Source organism: Lemur catta, chromosome 21, assembly GCF_020740605.2.
Source record: "Lemur catta isolate mLemCat1 chromosome 21, mLemCat1.pri, whole genome shotgun sequence".
Taxonomy (NCBI): domain Eukaryota; kingdom Metazoa; phylum Chordata; class Mammalia; order Primates; family Lemuridae; genus Lemur; species Lemur catta.
Window position 1 is genome coordinate 31,032,817 of NC_059148.1, and position 19,181 is coordinate 31,051,997.

At 42.6% G+C, this 19,181-nt stretch overlaps 1 protein-coding gene across 8 annotated transcripts in view; it reads right to left on the reverse strand.

The window, feature by feature from the left end:
* Positions 1 to 11,351: 11,351 nt before the first annotated feature.
* The window catches only part of RIMBP2 (RIMS binding protein 2), a 62,608-nt gene continuing 54,778 nt past the window's right edge, over positions 11,352 to 19,181 (reverse strand). For 3 of the 8 annotated variants that reach the window (XM_045534301.1, XM_045534302.1, XM_045534299.1), the window contains 2 exons: positions 14,809 to 14,943; positions 11,352 to 12,774 (listed from right to left, as the gene is read on the reverse strand). In XM_045534301.1, coding sequence (XP_045390257.1) covers positions 12,586 to 12,774; positions 14,809 to 14,943 — 324 coding nt within the window. In that variant the 3' untranslated portion in view covers positions 11,352 to 12,585. Of the gene's footprint in view, positions 12,775 to 14,145; positions 14,325 to 14,808; positions 14,944 to 19,181 lie in introns of those variants that run through there. The other 5 variants (XM_045534307.1, XM_045534304.1, XM_045534305.1 and 2 more) reach the window with 4 other exon arrangements.

Below are 19,181 nucleotides of genomic sequence, written 5' to 3' on the forward strand. Positions count from 1 at the left end.
TTCCAAACCAGACCTTAGAAATCAGGCTCTTGGGGGAGAGGCCAGGTGAACAGTCTAGTGAACGCATCCCAGGTGATTTGTCAGGGGATTTTGGCAAAGGCTAGTTGAGAAGGTGTATGAGGCCTGGTGTCTGTCCTGGCTCTGCTCTGCCCTGGTTTTAATCAGACAGACTCCCTGTGTGCAGCGACAGACACAGGTAACGCCAAGTCCGGGTTTATGTCTCAGCGTCTCCCTATGAGAACAACACCCCTTCCACAGTGGGCGGAGTGAGACCCAGGCTGTCTGTGCATCTTGAACCTGAGGGGTGCCCTGCTTTGATAGGCTGGGCCTGACTCAGGTATGCAGCATACCTTGGAGTACGGGGTAAGACGCTGAGGCTCTTCTGGAGTTGGTAAAGGGATGGCTCCCCAGGGGACGTGTGTGTGTGCAACCAGGAGACAGAGTGGACAGGTAAACACAGTGCGTGTCTGCTAAACTTGTTCCAGATGAATCAACTTATGGAAAAAGTGACAATTCCACTCGTCCCTAGAACAAGTACACAGAGCACCATAAAGGAATTCATTGCAGCACTTGCAAAGAACAAGGCAAAAACTGAGTGAAATCCAGGTTTCTTCCTTAAAATGCGAAGTACGCACACCTGAGTTTGACTTCTGAACGTTTTAGTATCAAACACACTGACGTCAGGTGCTCCCCGCAGTTCCTGAGTTTGGAGTGTTGGTTCTACAGAAGTGTGTCGTCACTCTGGGAAATCTGTCTCCTTTTTTCTGGGTATACAGGACTTTTTCCTCAAAGTCCAAAAGTGTGCCACTCATTGAAGTTTTTATATTAATATTGAGTTATTTTACATGTGTTCCCTAGAGCTGAAAGGAATTTTGTCCAAATACTCTCCTTCTGAAACTGCTGTTTACAAATTGTGACATCTCTGGTTCTCTCCTCAGAGTCAGTCGGTTTTAAACAGCAGTTTCATTCTGACGTTCTATGACATCTTCAGATACTTTGTATATTTTTAAGTAAAAGTTTGTGTAATTGATATTGTTGCTATTCAGATACAAGGTTTAGTTCTGTTCATATTCCAAACCAATTATTTTAAAAATCTATTTCTCTAAAAAAAAAAAAATAGAGAAATTGTACAGTTGTCAAGCAATCTCAAGTCAGTAGGGAGTTCATGCACTGGTAGGAGGATGACTCCTCTCTGGGCCGCAATTCACAGGGGGCGAGAGAGCCTCTGTGCTCCAAGTGATGCACCCCCCACCTGTGTTGCCAGAAGTCTGCTTGGATAAGCCCCAGCCGCCTCGCCTCACCTGTGGGAGCCTCCCTACTTGCGTGCCTGGGATGCAAGTTTTTGTGTGGACATACATTTTCAGTTCCTTGGATAAATACCAAGGAGCGCAGTTTCACATGGTAAGAGTGTGTTTGGTTTTGAAAGAAACCGCCAAACTGTCTTCCAAAGTTGCACAACGCGCATCTCCATCGTCGGTGCCGGGGAGTTCCTGTGGCTGCGCTCCCTTGCCATCTCTGCCTGCTGTGGCGAGGTACCCGCTGAGGTCTTCGGCCCGTTTTTTGATTGGGTGGTTTTCTCGTCGTTTAGTTTCAAGAGTTCCTCGTATATTTTGGATAACAGCCCTTTACCAGGTATGTCTTTTGCAAATATGTTGAATCTTTTTAAAAAAATAGGTCAGGTGGCACTGCACGTGGCAGCAGTTGACAATAGAATGGAGATGTCTGAAGTTTGGGTAAAACTGCTTTGGGGAATTTAAAGTTGTTAACAAGGCTTACCAGGCTCTCCCTGACCCAGATCAACCTGCATTTCCAGTTGTCACTTTCCCATATGGACCTCGGGGCCCAGCCACGCTGATCCACTCGCAGCTCCCAGGAGATCTGTGGTGCCAGCCGTCCCCCGGGCTGCATCCTGGACGGGGTCTGCCTTGCCCTGCCCACGGCCCCACTCTCCTCTCGCTGCGTCAGCTCACACCTGCCTCCACAAGGCCTCTCTGGCCTCTTCCCTCCAGGCACCGCTGTCCAGGAGCTGGGGCTGTCTTGACCCCAGCTGCAGCCCCATCCTCTACACTTGCAAACTGCTAAGTTGGAAAGTAAAACGATCTTGAGTAGTAACGTGGGCTTGTTAGGCGTCATCAGCAGATGGTTTGCAGGGCCAGGTGCCCTCATAGCTTCTGCGGTGCTGGGCTAACCAGCCTGAGTGTCCTCTGCTCTCCCCCAGCTTTGTTCTCCACCCTCAGGGGGTTTATACCACTTACTTGTTGTGGTATTGAGCAAAAACCAAGTCCAATTTTCCCTTAAGTTCTACATGGTTTAAGTCAAATAATATTGTAGAAAGGCCAAGTTTAATATGCATTTTTTTAACCAATTTTAGTAGTACAGATTTTCTGAAAGCTAAAGTAGTGACGGAGTGTGTACATAGTTGGCTGGATGAAGTATTTAAGTACATTTTAGGAGCTTTATTTCACAAGTTCAGTGTAAATTAAATTCTCTTTTCCATGGTGACTCACAAGATAGACAGCAGGCCTTCTCAGTTCCAGACCACGCAGCTTCTGCACATCAAACCTTTGCTGTTGCTCAACGTGAAAGTTTCTTAATCTAATTAAGCTGCGATAAGTCTACCAGTTTTTATTGAACTGAAGATACGCAAGCAGATTTGCTATTTCTCTTGTATGACTTGAGTTCTGCGAGAAGCACATGCCAAGGGGGAGCTTATCTCCTTGAAGGGAGCCTCAGCTTGGCTGGAGCCTGCAGGCAGTAGCTGGGTAGAGTGCAAATTGAGGGACGTCCCTGCTGAGACCAGGGTTAGCACAGGTAACTGGGAATTCTGATGGCAAACCAGAGCCCCCTCTCGGATTTCCTAGGGACAGAATATCTGCGACTTTGTTGTGGAATTGCGGTTGCCACGATCTGCTACCAGTTACAGGAGAGTGCAAGTGAAATGTCTCTGACTTCACCCTAATGTACGGGGGGAGCTTCTTGCAGAGAATTCCAGGCTGTGCGGGCAGGAATCCTCCCCAGATTCCTTCATGGTGACACAGCCCAAACTGTCCACACCTCCCATCCTACGTCGGGGTGCTTGTTAATGCACACAGCCCAGACAAAGATGCAGATGCACCCAATACTAAACACACAGCTGTTGGCTGGTTCTTGGGAACCTGTTGTCGTGCGGTTTTAGAAATTTACGTAGTTTTTGTTGACATGTTTAGCCTGTGATAAGGCTTATTTACTTTGACGTGTGCTTGATACAGGAAAGTGGACCCCAGCTAGGGTCCGGCCTGAAGGCCAAGTGGGTGCCTGGCTTTGCGCGGGAAAGAATTCAAGAGCCAGCTGACAGAGTGAGGGAAAAGCAAGTTTACTGAGGTAAGAGAAGAAGAAAAACGTGGCTGCCCACAGACGGAGCAGCAGCTCTCTCAGAGCCACCGACAGGAGCACCTCGTGAGTTTCCGGGGTCTCGTCTCACACCTTCCATTTCATTTTATGCCAAACGGAGGGAGGGTTATTCGCAAGATTTCTGGGAAAGGGCTGGGGAGTTCCTGGAACCGGGGGTCCCTTCCCTTTTTAACCCATACAGGGTAACTTCTGGGAGTTGCCATGGTGTTTGTAAACTGCCATGGTGCTGGGGGCAGTTTATTTTAGTAGCTAATGGGTCATAAGCGGGGTATGATGAGCAGCGAGGGTGACCTGGAGTCATCTGTCACGGCCATCTTGGTTCTAGCTGGTTTGGGCCCGTTTCTCCCCCACCTCCTGTTCTCTCACAGACCTTGGTTCCGGCCTTACGACTCCTTGTGGGGCATGGCCGCTGGCTCCCCTGTCTCATGCTTACTATAGAAGTTATGTTTCACTGTGGAAGCTTCTGGAAATACAAATGCAAAATGAAACAAAATCCAATCTCACTATGCAGAAACAGCATTCTTTCAACCCTCTTTTTTAATTTTATAGATGTGATATTATACTTTTATGTTTATAGAAGTTTAATCATACTATTTTCATAACTTCTTCATATAAAGTTATCATGATCATCTTTCGTGTGATTAAAATGTCTCCCTTTTTAAGGAGTGCATAGTCTTCCAAACTACACATATTCCATAGTCTATTTAATACTCCTCCACTGTTAGAAATTTAGGCGCCTGATTTTTGTTTTTACTTTTATAAATATCTCTTTGGTGAACATTACTCGACTTAATGACTGACAGTATAATCTCGTAGGCACTCGCATAAGTGAATGCGATGGGGACCCTCAGGTGGGTGGGTGTGGAATGTACGTCGGCTGCTGTCCTTTCAGCACTTGGTTTTGCTGCAGTGACCTTTTCCGTTGTGTTCAGGAAAACTGATTTGGGGAAAGAGCAAGTGAATACATTTTATGTTTGTAGTTAATGAAAGCTGGTTCACTTTTTGAGTTTGTCCAGGTTTTAAGGGAGGCTAAGCACTGGCCACCTCTAGCTGACACCTGCCCCCGGGCACAGACCAGGCAAGGGTGCTGGACGTCAGCACACAGACTGCTCCCCCTGCGTGGACAGAGCCGCCCTGCTGGGCGTGGCGCAATGTTGTGTCTGCCCATGAGGCAGCAGTAACGTGCTACGTCACATAGCTGAACACCGTAACTGCCTTTGAGGGTCAAGAAATCAAAGAGAGACCATGACTGGTAACCACATGAAGCAATTCCTGGGACAGCCAGTGTGTCCAGAGGAGCTGCTGGGAGGCTTTGTGGTTTTAAACCAGCTTGACCACTGAGGGACAGATGCTGAAACTATTCCGTGTTTCATCTTTTAAAATAAGCACTGTCCCTGAAACCCGACAGACTCTGGCCCCTCTGTGTCCTCTAATGCATCCTGACACGCTGCCTTCCCGAGAGGAGGCACTAAATGGATGGCTTTTTACAAACAGAAAGTCTGGCAGATGCTGATCTTGCAGTTACTTCTCCTGGTTTTATTATTATTTTCATATTCCAGTTTTCATATTTGAAATATTTTAGAGAAGAGAAACATATTTTAGAGGAAATTCACCAAGACAGCGTACACATCTCTCTTTTGCGGTAAAATTGTTCTGTGCTTTCTCTCCCTATTCCACACTCAATGTAATACACTCGTGATTTTTATACAGCAGGGATTGTCAGTTTCTGCTTTGTATGAACTATTGTTTCTCTTTTCCGTGGGTGTTGGAAGTGTGTGGCTAGTTGGTGGCTTGGTGATGAGGAAGAATGATGACAGTTACTCTGATACATTTCACCAGCTTGTCTCCGGTTTTACAGATAGGTTTTCAGAGAGTTTGTTAAAGCTTTTTAACATGATAGAATTTAAAGTATTTTTTGGAATTCAAAGTTGTCTTTTGAAGTACTTTCTTCCTTGTTGAAACGTTACCATGAGCTGCCATTAAAATTATAATTTCTTAAAATTCTTATGTGGGTTGTCTTAGACTTTGTTCCAGTTCTTTTGCTCGGCTTCTGTAGTTCATCAAATGTCTGATTTTAATTTCCTTGTTAAAATAGCTAATTGTTTAACTGTGAAGCAAAACACCCACTTGAATATATTTTTAACTTGATGTAAGAAGTATTTTAACATACGATACCGCTTAGCTTGTTTTCCTGAAGATGCATATGCTGAATGGCTCATGGATGAGTTACTGAGAAGTTCTTGAGTTCAGCACTGCAGGGCAGCGCCTGCACAGTTAGAGTCATAAAGCTATTGTTTCAAGTTTCTAGGTCAGTTTGAAGAGTGTCCTGAGATTTTAAGGCAAAACAGACATTTTCATTGTAATTTAACACTTGCATTTAAATCCCTGTGACTCAGGACTTTTCTGATACAGTGATATCCAAACAAAACACAAAAACTGGGTAACGAGGCTATTGAAAAAGTTTTCTCCTCCCTTTCCCCCATTTTAAATTTGTGCTTATCGAGAGGCATATTCTTTCTACCAAATGACTGAAATGATATTTGTTATAAATCTGATCTTAAAAATATTTATACTACTTCTTCACTTGCCAGTCTTGACAGATATCTGTGTCTCAAATGAAGCCTTTTGCATCTTTGCGCCAGGCGTTCTTCTGCGTCTGCCTGCGCAGGTCTGTCCCAGGACCCGGCACCACTCCTGCCAGTGCTGCCTGCACCAGGGTCTGGGGACGTGATGGTCTGATTCCAGCTGACGCTGGTCCTCTCATCCAGGTGCCGTGGGAGGAAGCTGGACGGAGCTGAATGAGTTACGTAGTTTGTTGCTTTTTTCTTCTTTCTTCTTTGAAGTACTCAGATGCTTAGGGCTGGAGCAGTGGTAATCCTTGGTTCACGAGAGTGTATCATTGATCCTTGCGTATCTCTTATTTTTTAATAATAAGCACTCTTGAACCCGTCTCCCAATCCTAGAACTAGACTCTTTTGACAGTGGCATCTGTCTGCCCCTGTGCACCGCCCCTTCCTGTCTCCTGGCCTCGCTGCTCCCAAAGTGGATACTGTTGAAAGCATCATTCCCTTTCCTGTTGAAAAATAGTTTTAGTAAAAAAGAAGGCATGATGAACTTCCCAGAAAAAAAAATAGTTTTAGCAAAGGCGGCATATGTGTCAATATTAATTACTGTTTATTTTTAGTTGGTTTTGAACTTAAGGGGATCATGCTGTCAATTTTTCAGTTAATGTTATATGCTAAGATTTATCCATATTGTTATACATATCCGTAATTACCTTTTTATTGCTCTGAAACATGTGAATATAATACAGTTTGTTTATCCATTTTTCTGTCGATGAGCATTTGAGTTGCCTCCACGTATTTGCCATTCCAGACAGTATTATTATGAACATTCTTGTGTATGTCTTGCTTTACATGCACAAGAGTTTCTCTTTGATACGTGTTTGGGAATAGAATTGCCAGGATGGTAGAGTTTGTGACTGTTGACCTTAAAAAATAATGCCGGCCTGCTTTATAGTGTGCGTGCACCAGTGTATCCTCGGCCAGCAGTGTGAGAGAGAGCACCCCGATGTGCGTGCCATTCGACACGATAAGCCCTTCGCAGAGTCATGAAGTGGGATTTTATTGTAGTCCTGGTTTGCATTTCTACTTACTAATGAAGTTGAGAATCTCTTTGTTTATTGGCCATATGTATTTCCCGCTCTGTGAAATATAAGTGTTTTGTCTGTGTTTCTCTCTGTCTGGGGCTGTTGATCCTTATTTGTATATTGGAGTCCTTTCCATAGTCTTGATACCCATGTTTTGTCAGTTACATGTGTTACCAATGCCTCCTCCCACGTTTGGCTTGGCTTGTCATTTGATGAATGGAAGTTCTCAATTTTAATACTCTTACGTCCAAATGTGCCAGTTTTTCTTTTATAGGCAGTGAGTGTTGTGTTTTCAAAATGTCAAGGTGTTCATCTATACTCTCTACTGAAAGTTTAAAACTTTAAATATTTAAATCATCAATTCCTCAAGAGTTGATTTTTGTGTATGGTCTTTTAAAGTGGGGATACATGTTCACATCTTCCCACGGGGACAGTCATTCCCACCTCCCTTTCTCTGAGACTGTCGTCTTTTCCACTGACCTGTCCTTTGGCCTCGGCCACACGGCAAAGCCCTGTGAGTGGGCAGGTCCATCTGTCAGTGGTCCGTTGATCTGTCCCAGTGTCAGCATCATGCTGTTTTAATGACTGTACTGAACTAATTCCTGATACCTGGTAACGCAGCTTCTCTCCTTAGGATTTCAAAGGAATTTTAGAATTTGTGACATTCAAGAAAAATTTAAGATTTTATTAAATGCACAGAATCTATAGAAATATGAAGGGAGAATAGACATCTTTATGATTTTATGTCTCACCATCTTCCAAATGGCTCCTTATCCCATTTGAGTTTTTAAAATATCTTTCTTCGTAAAGTTTCACAGTTTTCTGTGTACTGGTATTGTACTTTTTGTTTGATTTATTCCTAAGTGCTTGAGAGTTTTTGTTACCATTGTAAATGTTTTTCTTTTAAAGGTTATATTTTTCTAATTTTTTACAAGTATATAGAAATGTAATTGAGTTTATGTTGATTTTACATTTAGCCATGTTACCACATTTTTCACTTCTAATGATTTCCTTGTATTATGTTTTGTATGTAGGCAGTTGTATCCTCTGCACACAATGATAATTCTGGATTCTTCCTGCCAATCCTTATGCTTTCACTTTGTTTTTCTTATTGCACTGGTTAAGATCTCTAGCGTAATGCCAAATAAAAGAGGTAAGAGTGAACATTCTTCCTGTAATTCTACTTTTCAAATGAATAGTTCTAACTTTTCCTCATTTAAGATTATGTCTATTACAGGATTTTTACAAATACCTTTGCACTGGGTTACCACTGTTTCCTTCTATTCATAGGTTTCTAAGAGTTTTTACAAGAAATTTGTGTTGAATTTTATTAAATAATTTTTCTGTATTTATTGAGATGATCATATGGTTTTTATTGCTTTCTTTTATATGCCTTTGGCTTTAGTTAACATTTTGTTTAGAGTTTTTACATCTATATCCATGATGAAATGGGCCTATAATTTTCCATTTCTTTACTGTCTGTGTTTGGTTTTGTATCTGGGTATGCACATCTTTTAAAATGAAGGTATTGTCTTTTTATTTTCTGGAAGGATTTATGTAAGACTGGGATGGATGATACCTTCCTTGAGTCTTTGGTAGGATTCTTTTGTAAAACTATCTGGGCCTGAAGTTTCCCTGGTGGAAAAACTTTTAACTATTACTTTCATGTCTTTCATACTTACCAGGTTTAAGGTTTTCTTTTTTTATGAATCAGTTTTGTTATTTTATACTTTTTCCATGAATTTGCCTATTTCTTCTGGATTTTCTAATTGTTGTTTCTGTATTGTTGATAACAATAACAGAGCTGATAATATTCCATCTTTTTAAAATCTGTATTTATTATGTCATCTTTTTCATTTGAAGTATTATTAATGCAGCCTGAGTAAGATAGCAAGACCCCATCTCTACAAAAACTAAACAAATCAGTGGGGCGTGGTGTGTGCACCATAGTCCCAGCTCTCCTCCCTCCGCGCAGCCAGTTCCTGTGTTTCAGGGAAGCACCGCCGGGCCTCGGCCCTGGGTTTGGGGACTGCTGAGCTAAAGGACACAAACACGTCTGAGGCTCCCCAAAGCAAGGTGGCCACATGTGTCAGAAACACTGTAGTGACGGGCAGTCCCACCGAGACAGGCGCTTGCACCCTCACCAGTAGCAAGTGTTCACATGTGGATTTTTGGTAACTTAGTAGCTGAGAAATACTGCATTATTAGTCTGTAATACAAGTGGAGTTGGATTTTTTGTTTGTCTATGTACTTTGCAAATTCATTATTGATGTCTTTTGGGTGAGGCTTCAAAGGTACAGAAAAGGTGCCTCCTACGTGCCTCAGTGGAAAGCCTCTATTTGGATGTTTCAAAACAATTTATACATAGCTCATCCTCCTCTGTGGAACACTTTACATATAGTGCTGGCTTTATTTTGCATTCTCCTACGAATTTCACTTTGACTTCTTTTTTAGATATTTTGATTCTTGCTGTTGTCTAACGTAAGCTCTACGCCCTTGTTGCGTAATCCCAGGTGTGATTTCTGTGCTGAGAGTGGGGCTGTGAGATCTTGGAGGCAATAAGAAACTGACACGTCGTGATGCCCCTGTGCACACCCGGGTCGGAGTCGGACCCGGACCACAGCATGCGGCTCGCGGCCGCGGCGCATGTGCCTGGCCTGTGTGTTTCCTCAGCCACATGAAAGTGACTTATATTAATGAATTTTTAAAACTAAAAATTTTTAGAAGTATTAATATCTTTTTTTAAATGTTGATAAGGCTTTAAATGTAGTTGACAAATAGTTTAAGTTTTTTTTCTTTCTTCCAGAAGCTTCCACTGAGTTCTAGTCTTTGCCTGCAAACAAGCTTTGCTTATTTGCCAGAACTTTCCCCAAGAACCAAGTCCACCAGTGCCAGGCCTCCTCTACCTCAGGGTCACAGGACAAAGCACAGTACAAGTTTCTGCAAAGTTGGGGCTTTGTGTACTTTTTTTTTTTTTTTGGTGCAACTACAGATAATTTTCAAGATGAAAAAAATACAGTATAGCTCCCTGGGCAGAAAACAGAAGAGATTTGAATTCCACTTTAAGCAAATAGTAAAAAACACTATTTGGAAAGTGTTATCAATAGACTGGAAAATTTTGAAATGAATGAGAAGTAACTGCAAAATGAAATTTGGGGTAAGTTTTCCATTTTGAATTTCATAGGAAAGTAACAACAGAACATCAAATCAACTAAGAATTTAAGTACAGTTGGTTGTTCAATGACAAGTGTGTCTAAGAGTCAGGATCCAGTGGGAAGGCCATTCTGAGTAGGAAGCCGCCTGTTTCCTGCAGGGGGCGGGGCGGGGAGCTGGTGGGCTGCCGCGCAGGGAGGGGGTCGCTGTGTTGTGCTGCGCCCTGACTTCCAGTGGGGGGGAGGAGGAGGAGGAGGAGTGCTGAAGCCCATGCACTGGAAGAGAACATACATTTTGTTCTTTAAAGTACACATGGGGCTTAACTTTGACTATTTGGACTAATCCCGTAAGACAGAAGGTTACACTCGCACTGGTCATGCACAGTCTCCTAACTTGTTCTGGCACGATCGATCGTAGGCCATGAGGCCACACGGGTGGTTCCTCTCATCACCCAGAAAGGGAGGTGATTGCGGCTCAGTTACCTGGGAAGGGGGAGCTAGGAGCCGCTCAGTGGGGCTGGCTCCAGGGCAGGTGCTGTGTGTCAGAAAGCTTGTGCGTCTCTGTAAAATAGGAAGAGAAAATAGTCCACCTTGGTATACTTTGGATCTGCCTATATTTTGAGGGAATTTGTAAATATTTTCAAAAGATTTAGGGAAATATTAGTCCTGGATACTTTCGCTGATTTTTGTTTGTTTTGGAGAAATTGCATTCACATTGAAAAAATAATTCAATGTGAATGACATGGTAGCAATTATAATTATTGTACTTGTATACAGTTCCATAAAGTTATGCATTTCAACTGGTTTCATCTTGCCATAAGCATCTTGGTTTTATCTCTTTTAAACAAATTTCAATTTTTGGAGAATTTTAAAATAAGACTTTTAGGAAAATTCTGTATATTTGGGAAGTTAAGTTGTATTTTATTGTATTAAGTCAGTGTAGTGCTTTATAAATTTCACTTGAATTCTAAAGTTGCCAAAGGAAAATGTTAGCAAATTTGGTTTGAATTCACCCTGGAAGTCTTTCTTGTACATGAGTATTTCTCACGAGCAAGAAATACTGAGTGGACTGTCACTAATAGTACAAGAGTGTCACAGCATTTTGCAAATGCCTCCCAAAACATAGTGTTTAAAACAAAGGTACAGAATAAACAGTATTGTATAAAATAACAAATTTTATTTCTAGAAAATAGTTTTACACTAACTGTACACATGCACACACCCACACAGAGTTTAACCACACATTGAGTAATTTCCTTTTAATAAATCTACCACATATATTACAATTTATAATATAGTTTTTGAAGACACAATGGGGAAAGCTTTGTCATTCATTTATAAACCGTCCATAAATTACAAAAGAAAGGCAGTCTGAAAAGTATGTATAAAGAGTAAAAACAATTTACAAGTGGACAAGAATTACAAAATAGTAACCATCAAATGCCTCTGCCAGCAACTTTGTAAGTCTTTTGTTCAAATGCCAATGATGAAGGTGGGTATGGACTCATTTTGAATAGATTTAAATTTAGGATGTTTTTGGTGTGGCTTATGTACTATGTGGATCACGTTAGTGTGTGTGCTGTTCACTGTTGAGTATTTGGATATGGCATTTTGACAAATAATGAAAGTAACAGAAATCCATATGCCACAAAATATAACACTGAAAGCAATGAAGATTATCACCTCTCTGGCAGGTTGGAGTACTGGTACTTTACCAAAGTTACTTTCTCTCCTTTTCTCTTTTTTGAATGGTTGACTAAGTAAACATTTCTGTGTGTTGCCTGGCTTGCTTTCAAAGACTAAAACCAGCATCTTAAAATGCACAGCCTGTACAACTGGGTTTCGAGCCACTGTGTCAGTGAGGATGAAGACCACTGAATGCACAACACATACGAAGTATACACTGTATGTTTTATTAGACAGTACAAATCATTGTGCATTTATAAGGCAGAACATCAAGGCGAATTAAACTAGGAATTTCAAGACCAGAGTTAAAGTGAAAGTTATGCATTATGAGGCAAGCATTTTGAAAAGGGAGAAAGGTTGAAAATCATTCCTTTAAGGGTGGATGACAAATGCACAAAGACTGGAGTTACAGGTAGGGAGTGAGCTACAGGTAGCTGTTCGCCCCCCTGTTTGTTAGTAAGACATCCCCTCCCGCCTCCCCAGTCAGGACCTTGGACAAAGAGCAGATTGTCAACGGTGACTGAGAGAGAGCAACAGCTCCTCTTTGTTCTCGCAGTTGGTTTAAAGTGGATGGTAGTGCAAAAGTGCATTTCTCTACTGGTGTCAGGGGAGAAGATTGTTTTTTTAGGAAGTACTTGAGTCATGAAAGCCCTAGTTTGGAATTAAAGAAAATTACATAGATTTGGAAGTTGTCCATAAGCACATGAATCATTTCACTGCACCCAGCTTTTTCAGCAGTTTCTTGCCTTTGGAAAGCAGCCCCTTTTTCTTTTTCGAGGACATTTCCCTGCCTCTCCCAGGACTACCAGAACCCATAGATGACGGAGGTGACCCCGAATGGAGATGGACTGTGGGGGATGGAGCTCTCCTTGCTGTCCCTGAACCCTCAGGAGGAACCTAGTAGGTACATTGTGACAGTTTATTGAGTGCGTGAGCGCCAACAACAGTAATTCACTTGGTAACATTGTACTGCCCCGACTCCCACCAGGAAAGAAAAAGGGGGTGGTTCATTTCTTCTTTCAATTTTTAAAGTATGCCATGAGAAGCAAACACCCTCTCCCAAAGCACATCAGAGAGAGAGCGTCTAGCCGTAAACGTTTGGTTTTCAGTTTCTTTGTCTTGGGGGAGGGGGTGGCCATTGATTTGTCAAAACAAAGGTAATACTTTATAAGTTAAGACCAAAAGCAGGGTTGGAAAAAAAGTTATTTTAAACTAGGTTGATAGTAAAGTTGGCCGAGTACCCATCAGTAATGTTAAAGGGAATTTTGCTGTATTTGAAACTATTTGGTTTATATAAAATCCTGATATTGTTAAAGTGCATTCTTGGGTTAGTATATTATAGAAATATTGGAGATGGCACACTGGTTGAAAGAAAAAAAAAACTAAAATGAACCTTAATTACAATCAAAGAAAGCTTAAAGGCCCTTATTGGATGCTTTTGTTATTTCCAAATCATTGAACGTGAATTTTTCTCCATATGTAGCACATAGTAATATTTCAGTATACTGTAAGTGCTTAATCAACAGTGCTTCAAAGGGGTAGAATTTTCGTGCAGTATGTTGCGTGACGACTTTACCTCACTTAATAATACATGGCCTAAGCTTATGTCACACCGTCATTGCTCCAGTTCCCTAGCCTCTCCAGAGCAAACCGCTTGCTAACAGGAGTGTTCATCTAAGCCAAGGGGCTTCAAGCTTGCTTGGATTTAAAATCAAGGTCTAAGTCTAATGGAAAACACCTAGGAAAGCATCCCAAAGTACACCTGAAGATACCAGCTATTCCGTCTAATGCAATCATTTGAGCTGCATGTTTCATAGAACTTAGTATTGCATTGGTAAACCGACACGTCCGTCTTTCACCAGCCTCTGCGTGTTCAGAACGGCGGTGCTTTGAGGAGCGGCAGGGCGCTCTCGCGAGTGAGGCACGGCCATGGAGTTCAGAGCCAACACTCGATCGTCTAGTTCACTACTCATGTGCTTGATCTTAAATTATTCTCTTTTAAGTAAAACTTCCTATAGTAAACGTATTTGTTAGATTGTGCTTTTTCCAAGAGTGGCTAACAATGCAATATGCAGCTTTAATTAGGAGTAGACGTTGGAATACTCTATGTAAACAAACAATTAGCTTCTTAAGAAATATGTTCCCAATGTTGGCCTTTCAAATATTCTTAATGTAAGTAGTAGGAAATTATTTTTAAAGATGAAATTTGTTTCACTGTAAATTCAGTTGCTTTACAACTGAGACCAAGTAATATCCTAATATTTTAGGTCCAATAATTTTTTGAGACATATTTCTTTTCTTTTTTTTTAACCCCACAGTGAAGCCTTAAGTCTACCGCATTGGTCCATTTAAGGTAGCTTAAGTTGGTATCTTTATGGGTAACTTCAGTTGCTCACTTACGTGAAGGCTACATTGCCTGATTAAGGTGTGAAATGAACACTCTTCTTCTGTGTCCAAGCAGATGAGCAAAGAAATAAAAATATATAATATATAAAAATATAATATATAAAAACTCGCAGTGATGAAATAAAATAAAAATGAGATACTAAACATGAATGTAATCTAATAGTTAAATTTGCTCAGGAAGCTCTTGGATCTTTGTCAAAAGGACGACAGTCCTAACCGAGGGCAAAGAGCCATCTTGCCCACTGAACCTCAAGGGCTGTCCCCTCGTCACTCAAACTGAATGTGTGTCTGCAATGTAGGTGGGACTTTCCTTTGTGCATAAAGGCAGATTAGAGTTGAAAGGGTTATTTTTTGGTGAAACAACATTTAGAATTAAGAATTATTAGGCACGACCCCCATGGAAGGGCAGAGAAAAAATTCAGGGTATATGCTTTTCGGCCCAGGATATAAAAGCATCAGTGCAAAGCCTGCGGTAGAGCACAGGGCAGCGCGGGGCAGGGCGAGAAAGGCCAAGTGGTCGCTTACCCTTTTTGCCTTGGAGCGCACGGGTGCGTCCTGAGAGTGGTGGGACGGAGCGTCGGAAAGGTAGACCTCCACGTCGGCAGGCACTTCTTCCAGGAAGTTGGAAGGTACGAGGCCTTTCTGCCCATTCAGCTCCCCCTAAAAGCAGAGGTAAGTCAGGGAACTGTATTTTTCCAGAAACCTGCTTACTGCTTTAGGTAAAGGAATACAGCTCAAAGCAAAGATGCACGGTACGGTTGTTCCGGTTCAAAAGAGGTGGGTGGGAGGGGACGGGGCTCCAGAGCAGCGTTCCCAAACCTGATCCTGAGAACTACCTCAGTGACACGAGGGCGCCAGGCCCCTTTCCTGGGGTCCCGATTTTGCCCGTCTGGGGAGGAGCTTGGTGGTTCTTGGGATCAGGCTCCTGTAGGAAACGCTCAGTTAGTGGTTCTCAAGCCCGGCTGACCTCAGAGTCCATACACGGCTTTTCAGTCTCTCTCAGTAGGAGAGGGGGGAGAACAGGGAGAGGTTTGTCGGGGGGGACAAAGTCCTGGTGTGCTGCTGCACAGCAGGGTGACTCCAGTTGACAGCACCGCATACTTCAGCATAGCTAGAAGAGAGGATTTGGAATGTTCTCACCACAAAGAAACGGTAACTGTGAGGTGATGGGTACACTAATCAGCCTGATTTGATCATTACACAATGTATGTACTGAAACATCACGTTATACTCCACAGATACGTACAATTTTGTATCGATCAAAACTTTAAAATATGCCTCAGACACACCATGCTGGACCAATTACACCTGTCTGTCTGCAGGGCTGGAGCACAGGTGAGCTCTCGAGCCACCCACCTGTACACGGTTGTTTTTCCTCCCTCTCATGCACCAATACATTCAAACGCCAGGGGGAAAATGAAAGTGCCTGTCGACCCCTCCTCAGAGGTTACTGCGCCAGGGGGGTGCACAGCCTTCCCGACCCGGCTGCTCATTTACATGTCTGTGCAGGCGCATAGTTGGGGTCCAGCGGCCTGCCGGTCGTCTGCACCGAGGGGCTCACAAGCCCAAAGCCCCCAACACTAACCTGCCCCAGAAGTGCCCAAAGTTCAAAGTGACCGACCCCAACCAGCGGGGTTTTCTGTTTATGAGGTCTAGGGGGTGACAACAGAGAAGGTCAGTCCACTGCATGAAAAACAACTGCCCCAAGGGACACGATGAGCACAGTGATGAGGCAACCTACGGAATTGCAGGACATTTACAAATCATACCTGTTAAGGGATGATATCCAGAATATATACAGAACTTCAACAAAGAGACAAAAACCAATTAAGCAACAGACATTTCTCCAAAAAGATTCAGAGGGCCAACAAGCACATGAAAATATGCTCCACATCACTAATCATTAGGGAAATGCGGATCAAAGCCACACAAAACCACCTCCTACCATCAAGAAAAACCAAAACAGAAAATTACAAGTCTTGGTGAAGACGTGAAGACACTGGAAACTTGTGCACTGCTGGTGGGAATGTAAAATGGTGCAACAGCTTTTGAAAACAGTACAGCAATCCTCAAAAATAGAATTACCGTGTGATCCAACAATGCCACTTCTGCATATATACCCGAAAGAATCAAAACCAGTGTCTCAAAGAGACACCTGTACACCTGTGTTCATAGTTGCACAGTCAAAAGGTAGAAGAAACCCAGGTGTTACAGGATGAATGAATAAATAAAACATGCTATATACACACAATGGAATAGTATTCAGCCTTAAAAAGAGAAAAAAATCTGACACACCCTACAAGGCGGATGAACCTTGAGCACATTACGCTAAGTGAAGTCACTCACAAAACCACAAATACCGTAGGGTCCCACTGACACGAGGTCCCCAGAGTACCAGATGCAGAGACGAGGCAGGATGGAGGCTGCCAGGGTCCGGGAGGGGAGTGTGGGGAGTCGGTGTTCAAGGGGTTCAGAGCTCCGCTTCTACAAGACGAAAGCATCCTGGAGCTGGACAGTCGTGAGGGTCACACAAGGTGAATGTGCTTAACACCCCTGAACAGTGCACCTAACGATGGTTCAGATGGTAAATTGTTATGTAGATTGTGCCACAGACATAAAAAGTTGATGACACAAAAAGCAGCCCCACGTACCTTCCACGTCCTCCTGCCCAGCAGACACGCTGCCCCACACACTACCCAGCCCCCTCTTCTGCTTGGACCTTGAAGACCCCCCTCTCCGATTTACCCCTGCCCCCCCAGTCTCTCTCCCAGGCCCCATTATCAGCTCGTGCTTCCCTGCAGGTGTGACTTAAGGGACCTGTCCAGGCCATCTGTGCTGTTAGCTGCACACGTGCCCCTGGAGGGCTCTTCCCCTCAGGGTTCCCCGTACTCCCCATAGCAGAAGACACTCACATTGACGTCCAGCCCCGTCCTCTCAGCAGGTCCCACACGGCCAGCTTGCCCCTCCAGCCTTGGGAAAGATACTTTTTTTGGGCGAGCACCAGAGAGAGCGGTCGGCCTGCATTTGGGGACTGTGCTCTCTGAAAACCCGCAGCTTTATGCCCAAATCTCTGCCGGCGTCGCGTTCACACCACAGATGCCTGTGCAAACCGACCCACTCTGAGTCCCACAGCCCCGGGCTCCAGGGCGGCAGACGGGGCCTCACGTGCCGCTGCCACGGCTGTGCTGAGCCGAGCAGAGAACGGGAGGACCCTACGGTATCGGGACCCCCTGAACATTGTGGGTCAGCGCTCCTGAGATGCCCAGGACTAGACATGCCAGAGAACAAGGGTTTCAAGAAATCTAAGATTTTTGGTCTAAATTAGGTGTTCCCTGTTACTGTTGATCAAATAAATGATAAAAGCAAACAGATTGGACTGGGCAGGCCACGCAGTGAAAGTGACCAACAAAATGATACAACAACTATATGGAGGAGAGAAAAAAATCTATTAATTGAGATCTGATTCCCACTATAATATAAAAATTTAGGCAAGATTCTTCAAAGAAAGTGAAGAAGGTAAAACTTAGGAATGGAAACACTCAGATAACAAATTAGAAAAGTATTTTGAAACTTTGAGAAAATGCCACACCAATTCTGATCATACACTTGACAATCTAAATGAAAGGCATGTTTTTCTACATATATAAAAATTTTAAAAATTGACTCAAAAGAAGCTAACCATTTAAGCAACTGAAAACTTGTATAACCACATCCTAAAAAGATACTGAACCTAAAAGATTTTCTAATCACCTTCCAACAACAGTAATTCCATGCTATATAATCTGTTCCAGAGCATAAAAAAATTGGAAGATTCTTATTCAGTAATTCTAGCCTAATCCTGACACCAAAACCACCACAAAGGGATTCCAAAGAATACAGACCAATATTATCTCTGGAATACAAATATATTAATAACTTCTGAATAAAATGGTACCAAATCAAATCCAGTGTTTTAAAGAAATAATTATAGATGACGGCCAGTAATTTGCTGATAAAAAATAAGCATAGCAAACTAAAACAGGATAGTTTCTTAAACTATAAAGACTATCTACCTTTATAGATAGTGTAACCTGTGCATAATAGTGTGAAATATTAGTGGTATTCCTCCTAAAATACATGACAAGCCAGATTCCCCACCCCTGTCACTCAGAATTGCTCTGAATGATGCAGTAAGATGATAAAAACAGACGACAATTATAAACATTGGTGAAGAAGAGACAAAACAGCCATGGTTTGAGGAACCCAAGGGAATCAAATGACAACAGAGATAAATAAATGCACTCAAAAATGATTTGCTGGGACACACACATTTCCAACATATTTCCTAAATAACCATTGGGATATATACCGGGGGTGGAGGTGTAGAATCATTCACAATAGCAATAAGAACTATAAAATTCCTGAGATGAACTTACAACATATAAAGGATGTGTAAGAATAAATCTATGAATCTTTTCTGACAGATGAAAGGGAAAACTTTAAAAAAGGAAACACATGCCATTTGTCAGAATTGAAAGACAATAAGATGTCAGGTTTCCTCCAGTTTAATCCAAAAACTAAACGCACCTTTAGACAAAAAATTATGGGTTTGCTGTGGGGGTGGGACTCTGTACAAAATGATTCCTCCTGAATATCTAAATGTAGTATAAAAATACAGTAATTGAAACAGCATAGAGTAGTATTAAAGTTTATGAATGCTCTAAGCATAAATAGAAATTTAGTATATATAATAAGGTCAATAGGCTGGGCTTGGTGGCTGACACCTGTAATCCTAGCAATTTGGGAGGCTGAGATGGGAGGATCACTTGAGGCCAGGAGTTCAAGACCAGCCTGAGCAAGAGCGAGACCCCATCTCTACAAAAAATAGAAAAATTAGCCAGGCATGGTGGTGCACACCT